Source organism: Lacerta agilis, chromosome 7, assembly GCF_009819535.1.
Source record: "Lacerta agilis isolate rLacAgi1 chromosome 7, rLacAgi1.pri, whole genome shotgun sequence".
In the NCBI taxonomy this organism is placed as follows: domain Eukaryota; kingdom Metazoa; phylum Chordata; class Lepidosauria; order Squamata; family Lacertidae; genus Lacerta; species Lacerta agilis.
Window position 1 is genome coordinate 58,063,470 of NC_046318.1, and position 27,566 is coordinate 58,091,035.

The following is a 27,566-nucleotide window of genomic DNA, read 5'->3' on the forward strand; positions in this document are numbered from 1 at the left end:
GCATTTAAGAAATGCTCATTAATCTGACACAGTAATCTGGTATCTTAAAAATGAGATTAGAAAGGCTTGTTCCTATATATTCTTATTCATATTCATATAAGAAATAAATGGTATCCATAGTTGCTCTTTGTGCTGTATTCTTATATGGAAAAGCATTTCATCTGGGCTCAGATTTCAGATGCAGAGCAATGAAGCAAAATAAAAAATACCAAGTTGAAGCAAAAGCAGAAGATCTGAAAGAGAGGCACCTCTCTATATCTGGTACAGTCTGACAAAGCTGACATTTTTCTACGGGTTTAATTAGTCCATCCACTTGTGACTGAGTTTTGTCGAGTACAGTGGCTCGTAGCAATGACCATGTTCACTGACAGTTACCGTTCTTTCCAAAACCTTTATATTGTTTTTAGACTTGAATTGGGAAAATGTCCACCGGCTTACTTCAAGGTGGGGCAGCATCCTACTTTCTCACAACAGGTAAGTACAAGCACAGAATGTTGCTAAGACAGTCAAGACCCTGCCAAAAACTGATACTATGAGTTTCTGCTGTTGTCTTTGGAAAATCCCATTTTATACTGGCCATGGCTTTCAGCCAATACCTAATTAAGACACTTTGTAAAACAGAGAAAAATGTGTCTTTTATTCAGCCTATAGGGAGTTACAAATATTGCAAGGAAGCTTTTTAAACAACATGTTGTTCTTTAGACATGGCGTCCAGAGGAAAATTGGTTTACAGTTTCATGCTGTAACATGCCAAGGCTTTGGGTTCTCTTAGTTACAACAAAGGAAGGGGGAAAAACTGAGCAAACTATACTAATAAGATTACAAGGATGCCTAAGGGTTTCAGGTTATATGGATTTTCCAGGGACACAATTTAAAAATAAGCACCAAAACTAGTAGGAAGTTTCTTCTACTCTAGTGTCATTCAGCTCCTGTAGAATCCTTGGAAGGCAGACAAAAAGAAGGAAAAATAAAACATTATTCAACAACACTATCACTTAGATTGTGTAAAATATTATTTTGTTAAACCTTTTTACCCACGGGTAAACACACGAGACTGAACTGCTGGACTGATCTAAAGATTCAAAACTACAGTTTTATAAAGTATGGTTGAACATTCAGCTTTTTTATCTTTGTACACTAGCTTGTGTGGGTTTTGCCTTCAAAAGTAGCTTATTAAGTATTTTAAATATTCAGAATAGGTGAAGTGGCTGCATATAGCATTTGCCCATCTCCCCCACTATCCCTTCTGAGGCAAGGAAGAAAAAAAAGCAAACCAACATTCTTACTAAGCCAAATCTGGAGACAAGAGACCTTGTTCTATAAGCAGAGTACTTCAACTGGTACAAAATATAGCAGTCATACTTTTAACTAAGGCTTGTTGTATGCAACATATCTCAATCGTCATTGACTGCCATTTGTTTCTGGGTCCAATTCAAGGTGCCATTAGCCTTTAAGGGCTTTTAAAGCCATTTGGCACCAGAATACCTGAAGAATTGTATCATCCCTTGTTGTTGTTCAGTCGTTCAGTCGTGTCCGACTCTTCGTGACCCCATGGACCAGAGCACGCCAGGCACGCCTATCCTTCACTGCCTCTCGCAGTTTGGCCAAACTCATGTTAGTAGTTTCGAGAACACTGTCCAACCATCTCATCCTCTGTCGTCCCCTTCTCCTTGTGCCCTCCATCTTTCCCAACATCAGGGTTTTTTCTAGGGAGTCTTCTCTTCTCATGAGGTGGCCAAAGTACTGGAGCCTCAACTTCAGGATCTGTCCTTCTAGTGAGCATTCAGGGCTGATTTCTTTGAGAATGGATAGGTTTGATCTTCTTGCAGTCCATGGGACTCTCAGGAGTCTCCTCCAGCACCATAATTCAAAAGCATCAATTCTTCGGCGATCAGCCTTCTTGATGGTCCAGCTCTCACTTCCATACATTACTACTGGGAAAACCATAGCTTTAACTATACGGACCTTTGTCGGCAAGGTGATGTCTTTGCTTTTTAAGATGCTGTCTAGGTTTTTCATTGCTTTTCTCCCAAGAAGCAGGCGTCTTCTAATTTCGTGACTGCTGTCACCATCTGCAGTGATCATGGAACCCAAGAAAGTGAAATCTCTCACTGCCTCCATTTCTTCCCCTTCTATTTGCCAGGAGGTGATGGGACCAGTGGCCATGATCTTAGTTTTTTTTATGTTGAGCTTCAGACCATATCTTGCGCTTTCCTCTTTCACCCTCATTAAAAGGTTCTTTAATTCCTCCTCACTTTCTGCCATCAAGGTAGTATCATCAGCATATCTGAGGTTGTTGATATTTTTTCCGGCAATCTTAATTCCGGTTTGGGATTCATTCAGTCCAGCCTTTCGCATGATGAATTCTGCATATAAGTTAAATAAGCAGGGAGACAATATACAGCCTTGTCGTACTCCTTTCCCAATTTTGAACCAATCAGTTGTTCCATATCCAGTTCTAACTGTAGCTTCTTGTCCCACATAGAGATTTCTCAGGAGACAAATGAGGTGATCCGGCACTCCCATTTCTTTAAGAACTTGCCATAGTTTGCTGTGGTCGACACAGTCAAATGCTTTTGCGTAGTCAATGAAGCAGAAGTAGATGTTTTTCTGGAACTCTCTAGCTTTCTCCATAATCCAGCGCATGTTTGCAATTTGGTCTCTGGTTCCTCTGCCCCTTCGAAATCCAGCTTGCACTTCTGGGAGTTCTCGGTCCACATACTGCTTAAGCCTGCCTTGTAGAATTTTAAGCATAACCTTGCTAGCGTGTGAAATGAGTGCAATTGTGCGGTAGTTGGAGCATTCTTTGGCACTGCCCTTCTTTGGGATTGGGATGTAGACTGATCTTCTCCAATCCTCTGGCCACTGCTGAGTTTTCCAAACTTGCTGGCATATTGAGTGTATCATCCCACATGTGCCAATTTGCGCATTCTTGTCAACAGCCTCATTCCCCTGCATTCAGAAGTGAGGTGGGTGAGCAGTAGAACCTGGGACTTGTCAGCCATTGCCCAACACTCAAATAATATCTTCCTGAGTAGGTCTCTTTGGCCCAGTCACTGCTTGCTTTTTACAACTAGCACTGAAAACCTGGCTCTTCAATAATGCTGATGCTGCAGCTTAAGTATTTCCCCTTCCCCCCTGTATTTTACATGATTTGACTGTTATAATTTTAATTTTTATATTGTACACAATTTTACTCTTTATTGTTTTGTGTAAAGCCACTATGGGAGCCCCTCAGGAGAAAAGGTGTGGGCTACAAAATAAAATAAATAATAGAAGTAAACTCATTGTAAGTCAAAGCACTGCATTGCCCAACTTCTCCCACATATTAAAAAAAGCATACAACACAATTTTTCAACTCTACTGGTCTCATGCTACGTACAATAAGGGGGAAGCAGCTACAATGGTCAGTGTATGGGTGGCAAATGCCCACAGCTGAAGCTGGCATGTACCGATTGTAATATGCATTTTTATAGTCTATAAACTTATTTAATTATTGTATCTTTAAAAAGAAAAGGATAGTGGAAAGATTTGCAAGTATGCCTCACAATACAGAAAAGAGGGGGTTGGGGTTGGGGACTCATTGCAGTCCTATTAGAGGCTAGAGAAGACATGGCTTGTCCGTGGGGCTTTTGGGATAGGTTAAGCTGATTACAGTTTATATTTACTACTGTATAACTGATCTACTGCTTGCTGGTGTTGCAGCTATGTGTATATGTACTGTTATGTAATTAAATTATTATTTAATTGTTTTATTGCGATTCTATTTTGTTAGCCACCTTGCAAGTTCTTTTGGATGAAAAGACTAGGTAGAAATAGTTTACTTAAAATATTTTATACTAATAAATAAATGGGTCAGTAACTGAATAAGGCTAACCTAGAAGCCCCGCTGAAAAACTCAGAAGCTTATGAAAATATGGAAGTAACTTGTATATTATCAAAAATAATAACCAGAAATATACATTCAAAAGTTATCTGCCCTCTAATCTCCTAGTTTTCTCTTATTATTATGGCACCCACCTATCCATGCTAAATGTTGTAGATATATCCATTTGTCAATATGTAGGACTGATAAATATATTGTGTGTGTGTTTGTGTGTGTGTGTATGGCGGTGGCTTAGACTCAAAACTCGAGTAGCCAGCTAAAAAGCAAAGAGCTGAGAGATCAGTCAAGTTGATCAAGTGAGCTGGAATTGTATCTGACTTTACATTCACTACAGCCATGTTTTCCAAATTCAAGTTCATCACCAAACTTGCAACAAACATTATTAGGCCCCGAGGAGAATCGTGACTTTCAAAACATCTGCCTTTAAATTTCCCCAGAATACACTGGAAACAGGCTTTTGCATTAGAGGATTTTCAACTGGTACCATGAATGTCAACCTTTTTTTATGCTGAAAGCAAGGCAGCTGCAATAAAAATAATTTATTGCCAGGAATGCTATTACCACCCTAGCACACTTACCACTTAAGGATTTAAACTTACGCATAATAATGCTATAAATATTGAGCTCCTAGCAGCTCAGCCTAGAGGGATGGTATAACATACATATGTGCCACAGCAGTAAGTCAGTTATGAGAAAGAAAGTGACAATGGTATTAGAATATGAAAAGAGGCAGGAAGGCAAGATACAAAATGTACTCCCCAAACTTGGCTCACAGTCACTGAGAAGTTAGATCGGGAAATACAAAACAGCCAAATGTACAGCAATGGAAAAATGCTGAAACAGGTAGGATGAAGAAGTTCATATCAGTGATTACAGCTTTCCCCCCTTACATGTATAAAAGTATCTACCTTGTTGACCTGTCAGTCTCACTAATCCATCCTCTACTTCCACTTAATATCATTAAAGTCAAGCTTTCAAGGACCTAGACACAGTAGAGAAAACCACCTATTTTTTCCCCTTAGGGCGGTAACCAGATGTCAATAGCTGCAGCTGTGACTACATAATTACCTGTTTGCATTAACAAAGACCACAGTTTAGATTTAATAGGTCAGATGACAATGCAGCAAAATGCATTTACCCTATGATTACCCCTTTTCAAACATTCTCTCACTCGCAACTTCGACCCTGGGAACATTGCAGGCACAGACTTGGGTCAATAAGAAACATTGGCCGGCACAATAGGCCTTGCCTCAAACAGCGCTGTTGACAGACACCAGCACAAAGGAAGTGAATAGAGTCCCCCTCAGTTCTCACACAGAGCGAAGAATGAGTCAGTGTACTGCTGCTTTGGTGCTCTGTTTGTACAGTGTATACAGCTTTTGTCCTCAGCCACTGTTCCTGGCTCAATGGGGGCTAAAGAGCCTAGGAAGTGAAGGAGGAAGAATGGCGCTGCACTCTCTTCTGCAGCCAACAGAATATCCAAGTGCACATGACAAGGTCAAATGAGAAGCCTAAAGTCACCAGTTGACTCTCTCCCACCTTAATTACTCCCACAGCACCTCTGCTCTTCCCCTGAAGATCCAGCAGCAGGGACTTGAAACAACTTCTACCACTAGGATGTGAGCTTGAGATTCACTTTTGTCTGACTTTCTCTCTCATCTGAAGAAGTGTGCATGCACACGAAAGCTCATACCAGCAACTAACTCAGTTGGTCTCTAAGGTGCTACTAGAAAGAATTTTCGATTTTGTTTTCTCTCTCTCGTTAATCCTGGTGCCTTGGTACATTACTGCTTTGTTAGACATCCGAGAACTGCAACTTCTAAAGTATACAAGTGTCCTGGGACGTTGAGTGTTAAAAGTGCACAAAGGTTGCAATCCTAACCCACTTACCTGGGAGTTAGTCCTACTGAATTATTTCTGAGTAGAAATGGTTCAGACTACACTGATAGTAGAGTCGTAGCCAGTGCTTTTTTCTGGCAGTACACAATGGTACGCAGTACCGCCACCTTTTTGGGGGGGGGGAGGCAGGAAGGCTCTTGGACCACATCAGAGCATCGCGCCTCCTTCCCCAAACCCAGAAAGTGTTTGCCCAGCTTAGGGAAGGAGACATGATGCTCTGACAAGATTCTGGAGCCTTGCTACCTCCTTCCCAAAATTGGACAGGGGAGGCCTCTTCACTTGAGCAGCAGTGCCTTGGTAGGTGAGTAGGTGTGCAAGGGAGAGTCAAGCAGCTAACCTGCCCTCAAAGCTCAGAACCCCTCATTTCTCCCAGTTTTTAAAAAGCAAATGTGGAATCAGAAAACATGAGGCCTTCTCCATTTCTGAGGCATGTTTGGTGGCAACATGCAAAAATGGTTGCTTTGTTGCAGCATCCCATATGTGGAACTTGCTGTCCCAAGAGGTTTGATAATCTTCCACTTTGTGTTCCACCAGCACTTAAAGACCCTATAAGCAGCCTATGATTATGAGTCTCTGGTTAGTACTGGCTCTCTGGACCCCATTTTTAATGCTGCTTCATTAAAACTGTGTTATTAAGGGTCCTCAGGGGGAGTTGGTTGGAGGGCACATACAGCCAGAGCCAAAAGTAAACAAGGAAATTCCTTATTTCTATCCATGCCACCATACTCTCTATCTTTCCCTTTATTTTCTATAGGGGAGAAGGTGTGAAGCAGAGTGGTGGGAGGGGGAAGAATGGCTACATAAATCTGGTGACCCTATCCCAATCTTTCTGCTCAGATGTCCTCGACCTGGCAAAGGCAGGAAACCAGGAAGTTCTATTCACCACTGATGGAAGCACCACCTTTGTCCCAGGCTGTACAGCCTCTAGAGGCAATAGGAAAAAGGTGGCACAAGGGAAGAGATATATTCTTAGCCACTGACCCTAGCTGGGACGTGAAAGTCCTTCTGAAATGACTTTCTTTAGGGAGTCGCCAAAGTTAATGAGCTGCCATGAACTGGTTAACATTTAGTTCAGTTCAACAGTGCATGTGGCTCTGGTGATCCTTATGTTAACCCCTCTACATGTGCAAGCAAAGGACATAAGTTCATTTGGAAAAAACTGAATAGACCCTCAAGTACAATGACTATTCTGATGGATCGTGGTTTGCAATGACTTGCACACTGGCTCCAAGATGTAAATTCTGCTAGCTAATGCTTAATTGTCTATAGCGCTAAACAAAGACGTACTCCAAAAATGGGTACAGATTCATGGTCTCAGCAATTTGGGAAACAGTGTTTTTGTGGAATACTGAGCCACAGAAAGCAGCACCACAATTTGCGGCTGAAAATAACTTCTTCAGAACAACAAAGTGGGTGGCAAAACAAAAAGTACACTGTAAGGCAACTAAGCGAATAATATGATGTCCACAGTAGATAAAGAGTTATAATTTCCAAAGTATATACTACTATAAATAAAGTTGGGGAGTTATTTGCTGGAAGAATGCATAGATTCAGCCTGCAATCACACAGCTACTATGTGTGTGTGCTGTAAAAAAAGGAAAGCTGTCTATTGCTTGACAGTAGACATACTGGCACCACATGCATTGTTTAGACTAAGAGCTATGGTGAATGTGTAACAGCAGCTCTAAAATACTACCCTCTTTGAATTTAAACTTCTTTAAATATAAAATAGCAGCTATTCTCTTAAAAACACATACACTTCTATGATACAGATACAGAAACAGGACAAGGAAAACCATCTTGTCAAAGATTTCTTTCTGGGATTTCAGTAGTTTGTGGCTAGAAGCGTAAGTATGACATACTTTATTTGCCAGCAAGCATCTCAAGTCACTGAAACTCACACCACCTTTTCTTTTGAGGAGGAAGTTAAGGAAAAATGAACACACACAAAAAGAAACTGTTAATAATCAGATAGCTTTGGTTATTCATTGTTAAAAAGAGAAGAGCTTGCAAGGGTGTGAATCAGCACATCTATTTAACATATTTTACAAAGCTTAGGAATTCCATCCAGTGAGGACAGGAACAAGTGACAACAAAACCTTTTTGTTATAGTTTACAATCCTGGTTTACAGACTCTATTTTTGAAACAAGAAGTTTTCCTTTAAATTGCTTACCTTTTGCACAGAAGTTTAACTTAAAATATTTCACTTAAGTCACTGGTTATTAACTGTACTTGTAAACTAGCTAAAGAATTATTAAGTTTCACAGGCATGTTAGGGGACATGGGGGGAAAGTGTTTCAATCCTTCTCCCTCCCATTTTCTCATCTCCTGACCTCACAAACCAACCCTGCCTACCACTCCCAGTCTCTCCTTCCCTACCTCCAATAGCAACAACAACTTCAGTGATGGACAGAAAGAAAAGAAATTCTTCTCCCAGTTTCCCATCCTTTCATCCATCAATGTGGGGTTGTGTAGGGAGTCAAGTCTGCTTTACTCCAGTTGACTGTAGCAATTACTGCAGATCCTCTGAAATGGACTGTGTTACCTACTCTTAAATCATGTGCTCAGCTGGCAGACAAAGCACAGGAAATAGACCCAGTACCCATTGGAATGATAATTCAAAGTGTAACTCTTTCTCTCTGAATGTGACAGAGTGTTGGGAAATAGCTGTTTCGTGGCAAAATTATCTAAAACCAGAGACCCAGGGCCACATTTGTCTAGTTATTTCAATTCAGTCAGCTCTCATTTCCCTTCTGCTCCCCATACCTCACTTCCCAGAACCATCTCAAACTCTAACTTCCCATGCTCAGCACAGAGATCTGTGTGAAGGGCCTCTCTCCAAAATCATTTTTCTCTCTTCTGTTAAGACTTGTTTTTCTACTCTACCCTGTTCCTTCACCCATTCTGTCTCCTGATGCCCATCTGATGCCTCATGCAATTTCTGCCAGAATGCAGGTGCACGTGTGACAGCAGCAGGAGATCATTGCCAGCAACACTATGAGCAGATTTTAAAAGTACTAAAAGCAAACTTTAGTCGTAGCTGCCTGTTTTAGCTCCTTCCCTTCTTCTGGAGCCAGGACAAGCAGGAGAAAAATGAGGGCAGTGGGGTGAACGGGTTCCTATACTGTCGTAGAAGCCTGTCTATGACATTAAATGCAAAGTATATTTTATGGTCACTCCCCTTAGCAGCTGGAAAGAAAAGAAAAAATAGACTTTTAAGGCAATGTCTAAACCAATGATGAGATTGTGAAGTTTCAATATCTGAGGATGAACTTGTCTGAAATACATGAATATTCAACTTTTATCACACATATTAAACTTCCATCATGAATGTTTTACTTACTCGCCATCTACTTCTGGTCGCTTGCATACACAATGAAATTTGCCACCAAAATCTATATACAGATCATCTTCTGTAATGTGGAAAATTTCTCCAATGGCAATTTTGTCTTTGCAAGGTCCCATCTGAATTAAAGGAGAGCGCCTTAACATGGATGCAAAGGATTCTGCATTCCTGGAAGGAACCTAAACAAAAATAATATTTTTTCTTTAAGTTACAGATTTGATGTACCAGCTCATTCAACGAAACACTAAATATTCTTTCACATACAGTATAGAAAAGCAACCATTCAGGATTTTATTTACGTAGCATACTTTTGTTTTAGATCATTTGATTCCCAATCTAGAGACCACAATAGGCAGTAATAGCCTACATTCAATGATCCACCTATATGCAGTCAAAAAAATACTGATGCTATTTTTTTCTTAACCTGCTATGTGGAGAAAAGACTGGGATTGAGTACTTCCACTCTCACACCAAATGAGTGATTGGTACTGTCAAAACTAGCATGTCACCTATCAATTTTGCTATAATGATAAGCTGGGATAACCATCAAGGTGCCTTCTAGATGTTGTGAACTATTAATTCTTATCATCCCTGACCACTGATCACTCTAGCTGGGGCTGACGGGAGTTGTAGCCCATAACATCTGGAAGGCACCATATTGGCTACCCCTCAGCCAAGGACATTTACTTGATTGGGACTGATTCTACTAAAGCTTCTTATCAAGGAAGTAGCACAGGCTGATATGAATGAGCCTTTCAGCTGCACATGCAGTTCCTTCACTTCTGTGTCAGCAAGTAAACTAACTTCTTATTTTGTTTGAACCAGCTCGGGAGCAAGCCAGAATATCAAACCAACTTCCAATCAGTTTCGTATCCAGGCATGTTCTGAAGCTGTTAACCATAGTGGCAATCAAGACGCAGAGTTGGAGGCTGCAGATTCACCAGCTAAGTAGTCAAACTCTTGAGCCTGATGTTGGTGTTCAGGGGATCACTAAATCCAGAACTTGGGGGGGGGGGCAGGAGCAACATGGACCAGAACTAACAGAGCTAGGCCTGATGGAGATAGAAATGGAAACCTCATGGGCACCTTCTTCCCTGGGTCTGAAGAACCCACCACACAGGTCCAACGGGACAGAGGGTGCAGAAGCACCCATCGGCAGGCACTTTGGGTTATATCTATATAGTTAGGTGCCAGAAAGCTCCACTGCTATAATGGGACTTCTATTTCCTCTTCTCCCTCCTGCCAAGTGCCTCCAGTGTGCTTTTGGAGGGTCCCCAACCTCCCAGAGCTGGTTTTGGGGGTATGTAGGAGGCTGGAAGGGACAAAAGAAAGGTGCATTGCACACTGAAGTCTGTTGCACCAGCTGAGCTGCAGCACTATGTATGACCCACAGTTCCTCTAAGGCAGTGGTGGAGAACCCTTGGACATCCTGGCTGGGGCTGGTGAGAGATGTAGTTCTACAACATCTGAAGGGCCAAATATTCCCTCATCCTGCTCTGAGGACTGCAGTTCTCATGAATGGAATGGACCCTAGAAGAGGACTGAAGGAAAAAGCTCAGAAGGTCAGGCCACCTCTGTCACAGGCAGAGCTCTCTGCAGTTCTGCAACTGCTCACCTGCCCAGCCTTATAGGCTACTTCAAAAGACCAGAACAGGGCAAAACTATAGTTAACTGATTTACCGTACGTGTTCTTGCCACAAAGGGAGGAGCAAAAGGGCCTGCCTGTATGCACACCAAAAGGAATGTTCATCACTTGGCTCAATTAAGCTGAGATATGATCAAACTGAGCATTACCACAAGGCCAGATAAACAAGGAGCTGCTATAAAGTTACTGCCAAAGGACAGCTTATGGCAGAAAAGCTAATTATGTAAATCTACCCTCAGAATTCTGTTGCCAGGTGTAGAGTTTCAATTTAGAACATTTTTAAGTAGCATGGTTAAGAACACAAGAACTTGTTGATATCTAGTAAAGCTGAATGTTTGAAGGTATAGGACACATAAAGTACTTCTTCACACAACACAGGGTTAAAATATGGAATTCGATCCCACAAGAGACAGTGATGGCCACCAACTTAGCTTTAAGAGGATTGTTTGTTTGCTTGTTTCATAAAATTTATACATCGCTTGATTGTAAAAAAACAAAACCCACCCCTCTCAATGCTGATTAGACAACTGCATGGAGAATAAGGATAAGGATATCAATGACTAATAGGCATGTTGGCTATGCTCTGTCTCCACTGTTTCTGAATACCAGTTTGTTGGAAATCACAGGAGAGGGAAGAGCTCTTATGTTATGGTCCTGCTTATGACCATGGCCACTGTGAAAACAGGATGCTAGGCTACATGAGCAACTGGCCTGATCCTACAAGGCCGTTCTTATGTTTTCTTAACAGTGAATGAAAATGTGACATCTAGATATTCATATTTTCCTTACTTTCACAGTGACTGTTCATGACACTCATGGTACCAAAAAATAAACAAAAAAAATGGCATACAAGAGACAGTGTCTTGAACCATCCCATTTTGCATCATCCTAGCAGCTAATAAAGCCACTAGAAAACAGGAAAGTTATCACACCTCTAAGAAAGCTATCCTAGTGGTGCAAATGCACAAAGCCAAGTACCAGTAACTGTCTCTGAGGTTAGGATGCCACCTCAACTGAGTCCTAGAATCCGGTCCATAACCAAGAAAAGAAAAAGGAGGCTTTACGATAACAACATAGTTTTTCCTTTTAAGCCAGGGGTAGCTAACCTTAGGCCCTCCAGATGTTGTTACACTCCAATTCCAATCATCCCCAACAAGCATGGGTAAAAGATAGATATGATGGGACTTGTAGCTGTGTAACATTTGGAGGGCCAAAGGTTCACCAACGCTGCTCTAAATCTGCATGGCTGGAGCAAATACATAGACAAACTTTGAATGTTCATTTATTACTTAATATTGATAGAATGAATGAAAATAAGCATACTGTATAAAAAAGTGCAAACAAATTAAATAACAAGCTTTAAGTGTCAAGCCAAGTGGAGACATATATTAGCACCATTCTGCTTTACAAGTACACAACCTCTCTCAAATACTGTCATCAACATTTCGGTAAACATAATTTTTAAATCCAAAAGAATAGCTATGCAAGCACATATCAGCAACAACAGAAACTGTTCCTTCCACCTTAGAAACTACTTGGTTTATCTGACAAAAGATTTTGTACCATTATTTGGCACATGGTGGTCAATAAACATATTAGTGTGTGTACATTTTATATGTATACACAAGCCAACAGCAAATAAAGTTAATAAGGTGAGAACTGAAGGTAATGAGAATACAAACACTTTCTGACTCGGAAGAACAATATACAATGGACAATCTGAACATTTGCTGAAGCATGAAACCAAAAGTATCACCTAGACGCTGAAAACACAAGACATAGATACAACCCAACCCAATAAGAGACATGAGAACCACTCCTAGTCCTTGTTAGCATTGCTTAAAAAATAGCAGTCTGGTGTTTTAGGCGTGCCGACAGAAAACAAATAGCAGGCGCAACCTAAGTGAAGTATTGACCTAGAATAATTTGTCAGCTAAATTTGAATCCAAACTATTCTTATCCAAGATACCATACCACTTGTGTGCATCATCTTACAAAGAAATCACCATTTTGAATTAGAAATAAAGGCAACTATAAATATTAGGAACTGAAGGTAAAGGTAAAGGTACCCCTGACCGTTAGGTCCAGTCGCGGATGACTATGGGGTTGCGGCGCTCATTTCGCTCTATAGGCTGAGGGACCCGGTGTTTGTCCGCAGACAGCTTCCGGGTCATGCAGCCAGCATGACTTAGCCGCTTCTGGCAAACCAGAGCAGTGCACGGAAACGCCGTTTACCTTCCTGCAGGAGCAGTACCTATTTATCTACTTGCACTTTGACGTGCTTTCGAACTGCTAGGTTGGCAGGAGCTGGGACCGAACAATGGGCGCTCACCCCATTGCAGGGATTCGAACAGCCGACCTTCTGATCGGCAAGCCCTAGGCTCAGTGGTTTAGACCACAGCGCCACCCGTATTAGGCAATAACCGATAGCCAAATATGGCGAGGAATTGCATATGAGGGGGCCAGCAGAGGGTAGATGGAGTGCTAACAATTAACTAACAATTTAAACATCCTTCCTCAGCTCACACCATAGAAATCAAGTGGGCTGCTACAAGACACAGCCTCCTCTTCCTCCTGCACATTTAGTATAGAAATGCAGTTCTTTCTCCCTCCTCTGCCAGCCCCCAGCTTCCCATTAAAAAAGAATTAGCACCCTTTATTGGGGTATTTGCAAGAAACACAGCAAGAATAAACACATGCATAAAATGAAGTTTTGCAAAAGTATGTTTTTATACATATCTGTAGCTCACATAAACCAGAAAAGAAAAGTATGCCAATATATGCTACTCTAACCAATCTATTACCCTATAACTGATCTCATACCTCTAACCTCTCCCCCTTTCTTTTCTTGTGTGTCACTTCTTAACGTAAAGATGGGGCCTCATATTTTATGTACCTCGTTAATGTATTTATCCAAGAAATATTCACCTCATTCTTAGATTTCTGGAGATTAAATATAGCTGGTTTGTAGCTCTGGAAAGAAAAGCTTCCCAAGTTACATTCCCCACCCCCATACATATTAAGAAGCTGTTTGGAGAAGATTTGGGGCTGCTTCACAAAATTACTTTTCTACAGATTTAAATGGGTCCAACTGTTCTTCAGTACAAAACAACAAACCAGATTGTATAGCTAGCAGCAGTCTGTGTGACCAGAGCCATATTTCCCAGCTGTCACAATCAGAAATATAGCCTGGTTCATATGCTATGCTTCTTTGAGCACCGTCTGAGGATGGCTGCAACTGTTTGAATACCCTAAGATTCCAAGCTGTGACTTGGAAAGGACTTCCAGGACCAAGCGCCACCTTCAGTCTTGTGTACAACTCCATTAAAAGCTAAGTTAAAAATATGTATTTGACCAATGAAATACATGTCTGGATTGTGTAAACTGAGCCACTGAGAACTGTTAGAAAGTGCTATTTTCTGGGAGGAACTAAACAGAAAATAACAAGAGACTATGAGAAAAAGACTCAAACACAGACTAGGTATTTCTCTGTTCCTACTTGGCTATGAGTTTAAGTGTAAAATTTTCTTTGTAAATTTTTCTTTTATAATTAAAAGCTAAATACTGCATATCAGCTGATGAAAAAAGAGCTAGAAACAAATACTCAATGCTAAATCTATGCATACTTATTCAGAAATGTGATTAGTTTGCGCTAATCATCAGTGGTGATGATTCTTGAAGACTACAGTCTCAAGAGCAAAAACTTATGCAGTCTTTTATTTATTTTGTCTGTTTATACAAAAATGTATATCCTGCCCATGGTGTTGTCTGTTTATATAAAAAGAAAAAGAAAATATACCCAAATGAAGGAGCTTGTATTCAAAAAAATTGGCTTCATCTTGATTACTAATTTGGTTTCATCATGAATACTAAAAACCAAGAGCCCCCCAAAAACTGTGAGCTCTATTTTGTTTTGATACTCGAAACCAATTCCTGGGCTTAGAATTATTTAATTCACAAGACCTAGTTAAGCAGTCAAATTATGCATGTGTAAACAATCAGGCTGGGGGGAGGCACTGCCAAGCCCTGACCACTTTGATCTTGTTTACAGCCCTCCACATATTTGACACGAGGTCTAAAGCTCAGAGCACTCTTTTTTCATGGAGGTTCCCTGAACAAAAAAAAAAAACAGAATTCACATGTGAATAATCTAAATGCCCAAATTAGAATATGTCTCAGATATCCAACACTCCAGTTGGTGGATCGCAGCATTCTAGTAGAAATCTATTCAGTAGATTCTACGAGCTTGAAATCTGCTCATCCTCATTTTACACTACCTACCAAGGCTGCAGCCATGTACACTCTGAGCTGGGAATAAGCCACATTGGGCAATAACCGGGGCTTACTACCAAGTGAACATGCACAGACTCGGATCTTCCCGTCTTGGAAACCAGTCCCGCTACGCTCGACGAGCTTACCTACAAAGCAAATGTGGAAACCTAAGGCTACAACTCTCTTGTGTATTTTACCTGGGGGTAATTAATTACTCCATATAACTCTGCGGGACCTGCTTCCGAGTAAATGTACACACGTAGCCAGGCAGTCCCTTTCAGAAGTAGATGTGAGAGGAAAGAGAGGCAAAGAAGGGACTGGGAGGAGGAGGGGAGGGGAGGGGAGATTCCCACACAAAAAAGCATCCATTGACACACGTCCACTAGTAGGGCCGGGTTTGTCGCCCTCCGCACCGGAACAAACTCAAGCCATGCTAGAAGGAAGCAGGGGGAGTGTAAGAAGGGATGCACGTCCGCGCGCGCCGCACCTCGCTTCCGCCGCCTCCTGGCCCAGAAAGATCTTGGCGCCGCCAGCCAACTGTCGTTCTTGTAGCCCCGCAGACGACTCGCGTCTCTAACAAAGAGGCTCTCAGGTGTCTCGCTGCCGCCGCGACGATAACGGCCGCCGCCATGGCAAACACCTGCCCCGCGCTTTCCAGTCCGCCAAGCTCCTTCTGCGCCGGAAACGGTCCCTTCTCAAAGCCCGCCCTGAGAGGCAGAATGGTTGAAACGTATCTGCGCACTCGCCGGAAGTAGCCTAGGGAGGCACAAGCCTTCTCACTGCAGTTCCGCCCGAATGAAGTTCCGTAGCAACCAACCCGCTTGAATTCCCGCCCCTTCCCTTATAAGGAGGAGAAATCACGCCTGGAATCATCTCGTCACGTGGCCGACCACGCTCGCGAGACGGAAAGGAGCTTAAGCGTCTTGGCTTTGTGAACGCCGACAGACTGGAGAGAGAGAGAAGCGCGCATGCGCTTAAACCAGACACAGCAAGCTTGCTTATTTACTTATTGGAGCTGTAGCTACCAGATCCTTAATGGAACATTTAGACATTGTGGATCCTTATGCAGACACACACGAGGGAGGCACGAGCAAGTTCTGAAAAACCCAGAGCAGAAATTCCAAATAAACCTTTTTTGGGGGGGTGAACCCCAAAATAGCTCACTGTAGAGACTAATGCTGATCAAGGGAGGAAGGAAGGAAGGAAGAGGGCAAAATGAGGTTTGGAGAATCCTGGAACAGGGCCGGAAGCCCCACACAGGAGCATCCCCACACTGCAACATTTTGTTGCAGATCTCACCTATGACAGGGCATGGAAATAAGGGAGAATACGCAGAGCTACTGTCTTTTTAATTTTATTATGCCCTATATCCCACAACTTAAAATCATTCCAATGCTACTTAAAATAGCAGTAAAATTATACCAATACAGTAGTACCTTGGTTCTCAAACATGGAACTTCCAAAAACGTTAGAAAACCAAGACGCAGCTTCTGATTGGCTGCAGGAGCTTCCTGCGCTCAATCAGAAGCCGCGTCGGACATTCGGCTTCCAAAGAACGTTCACAAACCGTAACACTTGCTTCCGGGTTTGCGGCATTCAGGAGCCAAAACGGACGAGTACCAAGTCGTTCGAGAACCAAGGTATGACTGTAGTCTACAAACTTTAGCCCCAAAGTGTTAAATAGAAACCACTTACTAGTATGTATATTCCACCTTTTCAAGAAGCTTAAGGTACCATCCCAGAGTCTGTCCTGCTTTATCCTCATGACAAGCTTATGAGGTACATGAGGCTGAGATCAGGGCTAGCACAAGAGATTTCACCACCACTCTCTCTCGTCCAATTCCCCTACTGGCAGTGGTTATAGCTCCTTCACCCGAGTTACTTTGTTTTGTTGCTGCTAGATTGGTGAACAATTGCTGGGAACAGCAAGTGGGGAGAGTGCTATTGCACTCAAGTCCTGTTTGGAAGCTTCTCATAGGCACCTGGCTGGCCATTGTGAGAAAGAATTGCTGGACTAGATGGGCCATTGGCCTAACCCAGCTTGCTCCTTTTTATGACCCTCTTGGGCATTGGCCTTTGCTACAGCAAGGCAGGCAAGATGTGGAGTCTTGTCACTGTTAAACCAGCAGTAGCATACGAAGAAGAAATCTCCTTACAAACAATATGCCTGCTTCAATCTGCCCAATGGTATGCTCAGTTTTGTATACAGCTTTTGACCAGCCTCTATAGATCAGGTTGCCATGAGCATATACCCCAGGTTCTCTAATATTGTGCTGCATTTTGGAGAAGACTAAATCAGAGCTCGTTAGATTTGTTGTGCATATACCCTTGTGCTCCAAAACCCAGTGTTACTTGAGACACATCACCACTCCTCTCTAAGGCTAGAGGGGTGCATGTGCCAGAGGAAGTGGAAGGAGGGGAAGGGTGGGTAACAGCACAAATGGCCCCAAGTATGGATCTGTTAGTTACTATAATGCAGGGGTGGTTAACCTATGGTCCTGCATGTGGACTACATCTCACATCAACCCTACCCAACATGGACAATGGTCTGGGGTAATGGGAGTTGTAGTCCAACAACAATGAATTACAAGGGTTTACCATATGAATTTGAAATCTAGGTAAGTTCCAAGTCAACTTTTGAAGAACAGTGTCAAATACTTTATATAAGCAGATGGTATAGGTTGGTGCACTGTACTGAATGTTACCATAGTGTATTATGAATCGCACCACCTTAAATTGTATCATGTTTGCTATTTTCCATTGCTCTGATACTGTTTTATTAAACAGGACTAACTTAAAGGCAAAAATAGGGAAAATAGAAATTGTTGATTCCCAAGAATTTGAGCACAGGTATCTAACCCTATGGCACTAGCAGAGCAAGACTGCAGAGGACTATAGTTATGTATTGTACTTGTGACCCTTCTGTTACCGAAAAATTGGGATATTAAAGTAACAGAAGTAGATGCTTGGTTGGTTTCAGCACAAGACATAAACCTGCCTGACACATTACTTTTTCAAAAGTTTAGAAAACAAAACGCCCTCTTGCTGTTGTAAATATAATGGTTTATCAATATCTTCATTTAAAATAGTTTGTTCAAGTGCTTCCACCTTGTGGCTACTGTGAGACTAGCCTATTTTAGGTATGATTAAAAGGTAAAGGTACCCCAGACCGTTAGGTCCAGTCACGGACGACTCTGAGGTGGTACACTCATCTTGCTCTATAGGCCGAGGGAGCCGGCGTTTGTCCGCAGACAGCTTCCAGGTCATGTAGCCAGCATGACTAAGCAGCTTCTGGCAAACCAAAGGCACAGAAATGCCTTTGACCTTCCCACTGTGACGTGTTTTCAAACTGCTAGGTTGGCAGGAGCTGGAACCAAACAACGGGAGCTCACCCCGTCACGGGGATTCAAACCGCCAACCTTCTGATCGGCAAGCACTAGGCTCTGTGGTTTAGACCACAGCGTCACCTGCGTATGATTAAGTTCCTTATATTTAAAACAGTGTGTAAGACATAAATATTTTTTGAGACAGAGTAAGCCTTGTGGGTGGGAGAGAGGTAAGTATAACAACACTCAACAACAATCAAGACCCAAAGCTTGACACCCAATTCTCTGGACTTTTCTCCAAATCAAATCCTGGAATTCCAGTACTTACTTGGTATACGACCATTCTTTGAAAGTGAAAATGGATCCAAATGGAAACTTATGTCCAGACATGACTTTTGAGAATATGACCTAAAACAAATACGATTTTCCTAGTTCTCAAGCACCTTGGGGTACTGCTGCATTGCATCACAATATCTGGGTGCCCATGTTGCACCAGTGAGCAAAATGCTCGCTCCTCCTCCAACCCCATCTAGAAAGGAAGTGCTCTCTCAAATGCATATTTAGACGCTCTAATTGAGACCTCCATTTGAAAAAGGATAACCTTGTTTAAAAGACACAACCCAACTCAAAGTAGCATTTTACATTTGAGAAGACAATGCTTTTATTTTAACAAGTAATCAAGTATTGAGGCTAAATCTGAAATGCTACAGAACGCTGTCAAATACAGCAAAATTGCTTAATAGGTATTATTTGTGGCAGCTCTGGTACAGCTATAAAGATGAAGCCTAAGTTGCAATGCACCCTTTAAGAATGTGTTCTAGTTCATTTCAAGCTTTGTGATTAATGTGGCAAAACACTTTTCCTAAATATAACCTTACAGTGTGCCAGAAATTTGTCTAATGCAGGCACATAGTATACATACAATGTGGGAGTGCATTTAGCTTCTAGGAAGCCAAGTCTTTTTACAAGATCAGCAACAGGTTTTAGTTAAGAAAACATTTTTAAGCATAGAAAGAGTTGACCGTGCTCATTTTTGTATTTCCAGGCAGTGAGATTGCCCACTTTATCTTATTCCAATCTTCCACTGCAGTCAATTCAGAGCTTGGGTCTATATTGCCTACATTCCAATGTGCATTTCCCCAAATGTAAATGCATAGCCGGCTCTGCACTGTTGGTACCATACACTTAATTTATTGATTGATGAGAGGGGGGAGTGCTATAAGCAGCAGAAACAACATGGACTTTTAGTTGAATGTTCCTTTTCATCAATTAGCAAGCGGAAGGGAGCAACCATTTTATTTTTTATAAGTATGGTGCTTCTAAACCACTCCATTTGCAGTAGGCTTTCAGCCTATATAATTTATGTTAATAGCCTGCCTCATTTTACTTCTGGAAGTCAACTTCTAATGCCCAGGAGAAAGCGTCATCTCTGCTAGTTTGAACTGTTCAGAGAAGTTTACTATCAGGATTTTTATTTTTTTAGGGAAACCATAAAAATAGTGAATGTTTGTTGGAATCACCCTACTTTCAGTGTCCTCTTACCAAGACCACAACACATACACTGATAACTTAACATTGCAATATCAAAGCAAACTTATTCTGCTTGTGGAACCTCTTGCAACAGAACCAATTAAAGTCACACACTTAAAACAACAATGAAGTTTTCAAAGGTTTTGGCAGTGAATTAAGTATGAAGAGACATGGCATGAAGCAACTGCTATTCGTCCCAGCATCCATCATATACAGTGTTGAGTCTCCCATTTCTAAACCTTTTGTAAAACCTTTATGATTTCTTTGGACCAGAAATAAATCTTTTTAAATACTCAAAATGCATAAAAATTCCCCATCCCACAGATAACATAGGCAAGAGTGTATTTTACGATTTCAAAAATACTCTGAACCTAAAGAAACGATTTACATTGAACAGCTATAAAGCTAAGTGCTAAACAGAAGGACACCCTGGAAGAGTCTACAGCAGAGGTGTTGTGCTTCAGCATTTGCTTGTAGCATCTGGCAGTGGGTAGCACAAGGAAGGCAGGGCAATCATTGAGTCTCCTCTTCTGTCTGCTTTGTAGTAGCTTCTGTGGCACTGGCATTGGCAGCAGAGTTCAAGACCTCTCCAAAGTCACCCCCAGGAGGCTTGGTTCCCCCAACCTTATACTGAAGAAAGATTTAGAGACTTCAGATTACACTCTTTAGAAGTTAAACTGCAATTATGGTTAACGGTCTATGGCTATATACTCAAGTATTATTTCTCTCTGTCTCTTTGTGTAATCCAAGTTTAGATAAGCAAGGGAACACAGGTGCTTCCCATAGCTGTCCCACAATTATGAAACTTCCTTCTCCCAATGTCCAAAGCAAAAGCCTGAATACAGAATATTTTTGTTCATGCAGTAATTAGTGGGGCAATTTAAAATCCATTATGTATTTCTACTGGGAACAGTTTCAGTTCTGAGCTTTTGGAAAACAGGTTGATACAACTGAATAAAGTGTGTACATGTGAGCATCTTAGCATACAGATTAAGTTTAGCCCCAGCAATAGTAGAGGAAACTTTGTAGTAAAATACCAGAGGTAGATAAATGATGTAACCCCCAATTTGACATGCAAGCAACGTGTTAAAACAATCATCTCTGTGCCTTATAGATAAGGTAGAAATATGGTTATGTCAATTTCCATAATTCTGGTTGCAGAAATGCCACACCTGGACAGACATACTTAAAAAAAAATCAGGTAAGGTCAGTAGCAAAAATGCTGCCCAGTAAGATTTATTTTCTATGCTGTCATGACTTCTTTTAAAAGGCACATAATAATAAAGATATTACAGGTGTACAAAATTTATCTAAATCAGTTATAATTTTAGTAGCCTACCTTAAGCATAATCTCAGGGTGTAGGTGCATACAAGGCATTGTTTAAGCTAATGTCCTAATTCAATGCAAGTTTGACTTCCTGAAAGTTTCAACTGTGCTTCTAATTGGTATATGGGAAGAGAAAGGGGAAAACTAACACTGTCCTGCTAATGGATTTCTTACTGAGCACACTTCATTCTGGTCCCCTTAAGAACCAATAACTTGCCCTCTGTTTTCTCTTCCAACAATGCAGAACTAAAGCTTTATTTAGTTCCCAACGGTGTGGTACTGCTGGTAGACACCATAGTAGTTAAATGTTCTCCACTGTTCCAAGGAAGCAAAATACCTACAGACCAAGTATTCTTAGAAATCTCGGCTAATTTTAAAAATTTATTTTAGGAATGAAATTTGTCGATAGGAGATTTACCTTTAAGTTTTCCACTTTTTCTTCAAAGGACTTGAATGTTGGGGAATTTCTATTTAGGAAAGAAGACAAGAGTTACATTTCTTGTTTGGCCTTAGAAAATGTATATGCAATGGCCAACCACATAAAGAAAAACATGAAGAGCAGAACAGCACTTTTAAGATGCAGCTATAGTGCCAGTCAGTAGCCTGCAAGATTCCAACTATACAATTCCCTTTTTTATATTTAATTATTTTCCAGCCCATTCCTATATGCCAGGGGAGGGGGAACTAGATCCGGTCAGTGGACCAGATTCTGACACACACACACTCCCTAGGGGCACTTGCCAGACAAGTTGGGCCACCCACCTCAATCATCTGTTGTCAGATTAAACATTTCCCTTTACACACCAGCTTAACCTCAAACTGGGTTGCAAAGAAAGTTCTGTGCAGCTGATTTTCAGCCAGCACCAATCAGCTGAACTCTGAAGTGTAGCCTATCCCACCTTGCATTTGCCACTAAATATATAATACACGAAATGAAACCCCCCATTTGCCAAGAAGCCATACGCAGCACACTTTAAAGCTTCTTTTGTTTTATTTGTGTTTGTTTCTCCACCCCCTGCAACAGACATCATACGCAATGCTATGCGTCACATACAATGCCGTATGGTGTTCCCACAACTGGTATTTAGCACTCTATATGCGGCAAGTCAAATACACCTTTACCTGTTTTAAATATGCATTTGCAGCAATCAAGATTATTTGTCCCTGCTTATATTAGAATAGGAACTAAAACTTAATGCAATTACATACATTACCTCATAGCAGGCATGCTAATTGAATGTTGTAGACAACGTATACTACACGGCAGCGTTAAAAGAAAGGAGAATCAGTCAGATTATGTGGAGAGGTGTGCCATGTCCCTGCCACTTCATGTAGCAACACATTATCAGAATATTTATCCAACGCACTCAAAACAGGCATGCAAATTTGTCACCATGCACCACTAAGAGGCAAGCAGTAGCAACATATAAGCACATCATGCTAGGTTAGTATACAAACTCCACAGGGTGGTTCTTAAAGTAACTGATCAGATTTAGTCAAGAATGCCAAACATTATAGATTAATCAGATTAGGCCTGAGTGTAAACTTCAGGAGTAAGTACACCCAGAATTTTAAAAACTTAACCTAGGGATATAAACATGATTCAGCATGTTAGTCAATATCAATGTGTTTTATATTAGCACTTTATGTTCATGTTCTTTATATTATCTTTATGTTCATCCTCACAACCATCCTGCAGGATACACCAGGCACCTATTATTTTATCTGTTCACCCAGCCTGGAAAAGTGCAAGGAAGAATTGGATCTGGACTATCAATAACTATACAGTGGGTCACAATAGCTTTCAGTATACTACTAATGCTTGTTCCTTCAGCAACACAGGAGTAGATAATGCCTTGGAGCAGTCACTACACTGTTATGGTGAGCTGTTACTTTATAGGCCGTTAGATGCTGCCAACCCTATCCGGATTTAGTGATGTGGTTGTTAAACAAGCCAGTTTTATGACATATTCCAGATGAACAGGAAGCTAAAACAAAGCTATTGAAAGTTATCAGTTCATAACAAGGGACAGGTTGTTCTACAGAAACGCTTTCCATCTTGAGAAAACGCAAAAATGGTTCTCACTTAAGCTGGTCCGAATGTTTCAATTATGTTCCTATATAAACTATTTCTATATACAGTTTGGGCAGCACCAATTAGTTTGCCAACTACACAACTGATGCTAGCCACATAGGGTTGAGTCCAACTAAGTCACGATTACTGTAACTTCTGAATTGATTTCAATGGGTCTACTCAAAGAGTATGATTTAGCGCAGCCTTTCTCAACCTCGGGTCCCCAGATGTTTTTGGCCTACAACTTCCATCATCCCTAGGTAGCAGGACCAGTGGTCAGGGATGATGGGAGTTGAAGGCCAAAAACATCTGGGGACCCAAGGTTGAGAAAAGCTGATTTAGCAGGATACAAACCATGGTTCACACTGTAGGCTGCCTCCTAGCTTGGAGTTTAAGTAACTGGATCATATTTTAACATTTGATTATTATTTTGTAGCCTTGTGAAGACTGCTAACAGCTCCTCTGAATGCTAGGCATAGACAACCGAAACCCCACCATCTACAGACTAGGAAGTTGGCATTCATACCACCACATATACCACAAAAGTGAGTCAAGGTGCATGTTCATACATGCACCTCTCACTCACCACATCATTCCCCCAGGCGCATCAGTGCTTATCCTCTCATTTTCACCTTTTAACATCCATTCGCTTTCTTGCCCTCTCATCTTGGTTGCTACTTTCTCTCACACATAAGCTTTTTTCTGTTTTCCTCTTCCTGATTTTCCAGCTCTTTGGTGATGAAGCAGCCTCAAGGTTGTCAGGTAGCAGCCTCAGTTCTGCTGCTATCCCTGCATCCCCTTGACCTATATTGCCACAGATCCAATTTCTCTCAAAAGTGCTGCACAATCATTGACAACAGAACTGGAAAGAATGCAGCAAACTTTCCACTTGCTTAGGGCTGGGGTTTGTACCAGGCATTAAAGACAAGCTATCCTCCTCGAAATGCTTACTCGGGGGCCATAGCTCAGCGGCAGAGCATTTGCTTTGCATGCAGAATGTCCCGCCATCAATCCATGGCACCTTCAAAGTAAGTATGTGAGAAACCCTGCCTGAAATCCACTGCCAGTCAGTGTCGACAACACTGAACTTGATGGACCAACTGGTATGATTCAGTATAAAGAAACTTCCAATGTTTCTAAAAGAATATAGTGCCCGGTGTTGCAAGTGAGCAATAGTCAAAACTGCTAAGAATTAAAAGGTAAAATGTTTTTTGGCTATTGTGATCCTGTACAGGGAAGTTCAGCAGACACATCGTTTGCTTTTCATTCTTCCAGTGCCGCCACCCAAAGGAGGATTATCTTGCCTCTATTCTTGTTTGGTGCCCAGGTATCTCACTGTGGAGGCAATAGAAATCTCCCTCTTAAGATGTTCCACTGGAAGAATGTGTTATGTGCACATTACTATCCCCTTCTACTTTCCCCAGCAGGTCTGAAACATTCAGTCATATAGTAGAAGTAACTAGAGAGGGGGCAGGAAAAATATCTGAGTTTTAGATAAATAAGAAAAGCTATTGCTCATTTCTGTGCTGAAATTCTGCTCCAATAAAGTAGAAGAGTATTATCTTAAAGGGAGAAATTCAACGCCATGCTAAGAAAATCGTTCCATTGTGGCAAACATTTCAAGCTTGCCAGACAGAACCATCCCCCTGTGTGCTGTTTCGGTGATTCTCCCAATACCCTCCCCCCCCCCCACAAAAAAGTCATTTGGGAGGAGAGGAGAGAAGCTTCACTGCACAAGTGGAAGTCCTTGCACAGGGCTTCCACTAAGGGGACTCATTGGCTGAATCCCACCCACCAGTGTGGTTTGTGCAAGGGGGCAACGAGACTGTTCTCGGTAAGACTCTCTTCCTTAACACTAACTACAAAGTCAATCTGTTTTTATTTGATCATTGGTAACATTCCCTTGAAACAGGCTATTCAATATGTTTAAGTGCTCAATCTAGGGGAAGCTTGGTTCATAGGAACCTGCAGAAATTACTCATAGTAAAAAAAATATCAAACCAACATATATAACTATCAAGTAACAGGTCTAACATTTCTGGAACATGTTGTGATTGAGAGGTGGCAAAACCTGGGGTAGACCTGACCTCTGAGAAACCTGTATTCAAGGTCTATCCATCTGTTTGGCTCTCAACAGATAAGGCACCTGTCCATGGATGGATGGATGGATGTGGTATCCAGACAGCATCCTTCCATTCACCATGGAAACCCTCTGCTCTTTCCCTGGCTCCCTTCACCTCTTCCACTCCTTATTTAATTGCATTGCTATTGCAATCAACTTCACAGGGCTCCCCCCCCCCCCCCTGAATTTCACATATTATATATGGCTAACAACATTGAAGTGCTCTTCAGAGTTGCCATGTGCTACCTCCCACATCCCTTCCGCAAATGGGTCTTCTCTGCAGACGACTTTATTGGATACAACCCAGTATTTCTAATAATCTATTAAACAATTAATTATTTTTTTGTGGTGGGGAAGGAATACCCTAAAAACTACTTTAGCCCTCTTCAAGTTACCCAGTATTATGGTCAGTCAGGAGCTACCCACTAGACAACAGAAAGACTACTTGCATGCTCTACAGCAACTTTTCACAATCTTACCTAAAGGAATGTGCAAATGCGTGCACTCTGTAGGACACCAAGCAAACATTTAAAAATAAAGAGAAAGTTCCAGTATAAACACACAGGGATTTTCACAGTAAAAGCAGTGAGCTTGAAGTAGCGCACTTATATGTTAACTGAGTACACTCCAGAAGAAAACAGCAGCAGCAGCAGAAGTGAAGGCTTGGTTTTCAGCAATGAAATCTAGCTCTGAGATTCAGCAGTTCCAATGAAATGTTGTGCAATTAAATGCTAGTGATTTTGCTTCTGAGTGAAGAAATCTGGGTGCAAGCACCCACAAACTGAAATAAGAAAGATGCAAATTTTTGTGTCGTGTACACGAAAAGCTTCCCAGAGTGTAACGCAGAGCCCAAACTTGGCTTAGTGCAGGATCCCAAAGAGGAAATTGCAGCCACTTTGCCACTCCCTAGCCTAGTCCTTTTGTTGAGCTGCACAGAACTAAGCCAAGCTTAAACACAAACCCAGATTGGGACACCATGCTAAGCTCCCTGCATATTAGCCATGGGATGTAGCCAAAAGCAAGCTGGTTATAGCTTGTTTAATGATATGTCCAGGTTCGGGTGACATGCTAAAGCCAAACCTTAGTGCAGTGCAGCAGCTACTAAAGGGCCAGGGAGGAGCAACGCGACTCTAAGCTCTTCTTCAAGGGTCCACACCTTCAAACATTCATGTTCAGTCAAAGTTTGGCTTAACCTGACATACAAACCAGGTCACTGTGTGCCTGCTGTTATACCATGAGGTTTCATCACAAGTTCCCACAACCCCTGCTTTAATGAAGAAAAACATTCGGGCCCTTCAACCTCAGAAACAATGCAAATATTTTAAATCTTAACACAAAAAAAGCTTCCAGGATATAGAATTCAAAGCTACAGTTCACGCATGCTCTGCTAAGGGTACCTAGAGATGTTACAACCCAACACAAGCACGTTCCATCCCTCACCCCCAGAAAACCTCACCAACCATACAAAACATATAAACAGAATAAAAGATGAGAAGTTTTGTAAGCCACAATTCTAGGAGGGGAGTTAAGTTTTCACAAAAATGCAGGTACTCAGAACATTCTTGATTTATTTCTATATGCCTGGGATTCATGCAGCTCTCACATGCTTGCTTTCGGTAGCTTGATGGCTTCTCTCTTTCCCGGTGTACAAGTAACCAAAGAAGAGAGAACATGCAACTTGTTTAACCCCATTCCAACTGATGTTTTATTCTCTACTGCCTACCCTCCAACATGATTACATCATTAAAGGAACATCTAGATGCAGGAGTTCTCCAGGATTAGCCTTATCATTTCAGTGCAGTACCAGCCCAACTATTAGGTAGGCAGAGGCGGCCTGCTTCAGATGGCAGATTGTGGGGTTTCGTTAGAGAGAAGCACAGTGCAGCTTTAGCTTTGTTAACACTCCAGAAGGAAAAGCAATTTGCAGTCTCAGGCACCTAAATATCTTGGGAAGTACACTGAATAGGAGGAACCTAATCAAGGCACACTCAATGTGGATCACTACTAGCCCATTCAATAGACTTGTAACATGTAAGTGGCACAGTCCCCACCCAGCCATTAAAAAAAATAGAATGCCATTAGCACAAGGCCAGAGGTGGTAGTTCCCTGCTTGTTCATGTCAAAATAAATAGCTTAGT

At 41.6% G+C, this 27,566-nt stretch overlaps 2 protein-coding genes across 4 annotated transcripts in view; both read right to left on the reverse strand.

Annotated features, from left to right (window-relative positions):
• MRPS28 (mitochondrial ribosomal protein S28) overlaps positions 1-15,751 on the reverse strand; it is a 32,707-nt gene extending 16,956 nt beyond the window's left edge. Inside the window, exons 1-2 of the mRNA XM_033155475.1 lie at positions 15,537-15,751; positions 9,130-9,311 (exon numbers count right to left, since the gene is read on the reverse strand). Coding sequence (XP_033011366.1) covers positions 9,130-9,311; positions 15,537-15,680 — 326 coding nt within the window. The 5' untranslated portion in view covers positions 15,681-15,751. The remainder of the gene's footprint in view (positions 1-9,129; positions 9,312-15,536) is intronic.
• Positions 15,752-19,000: 3,249 nt separating this feature from the next.
• Positions 19,001-27,566, reverse strand: part of TPD52 (tumor protein D52) — a 34,216-nt gene continuing 25,650 nt past the window's right edge. Inside the window, exons 5-8 of one of the 3 annotated variants that reach the window (XM_033155471.1) lie at positions 25,908-25,934; positions 22,447-22,488; positions 21,651-21,699; positions 19,001-20,535 (exon numbers count right to left, since the gene is read on the reverse strand). In XM_033155471.1, coding sequence (XP_033011362.1) covers positions 20,419-20,535; positions 21,651-21,699; positions 22,447-22,488; positions 25,908-25,934 — 235 coding nt within the window. In that variant the 3' untranslated portion in view covers positions 19,001-20,418. The remainder of the gene's footprint in view (positions 20,536-21,650; positions 21,700-22,446; positions 22,489-25,907; positions 25,935-27,566) is intronic. The other 2 variants (XM_033155473.1, XM_033155474.1) reach the window with 2 other exon arrangements.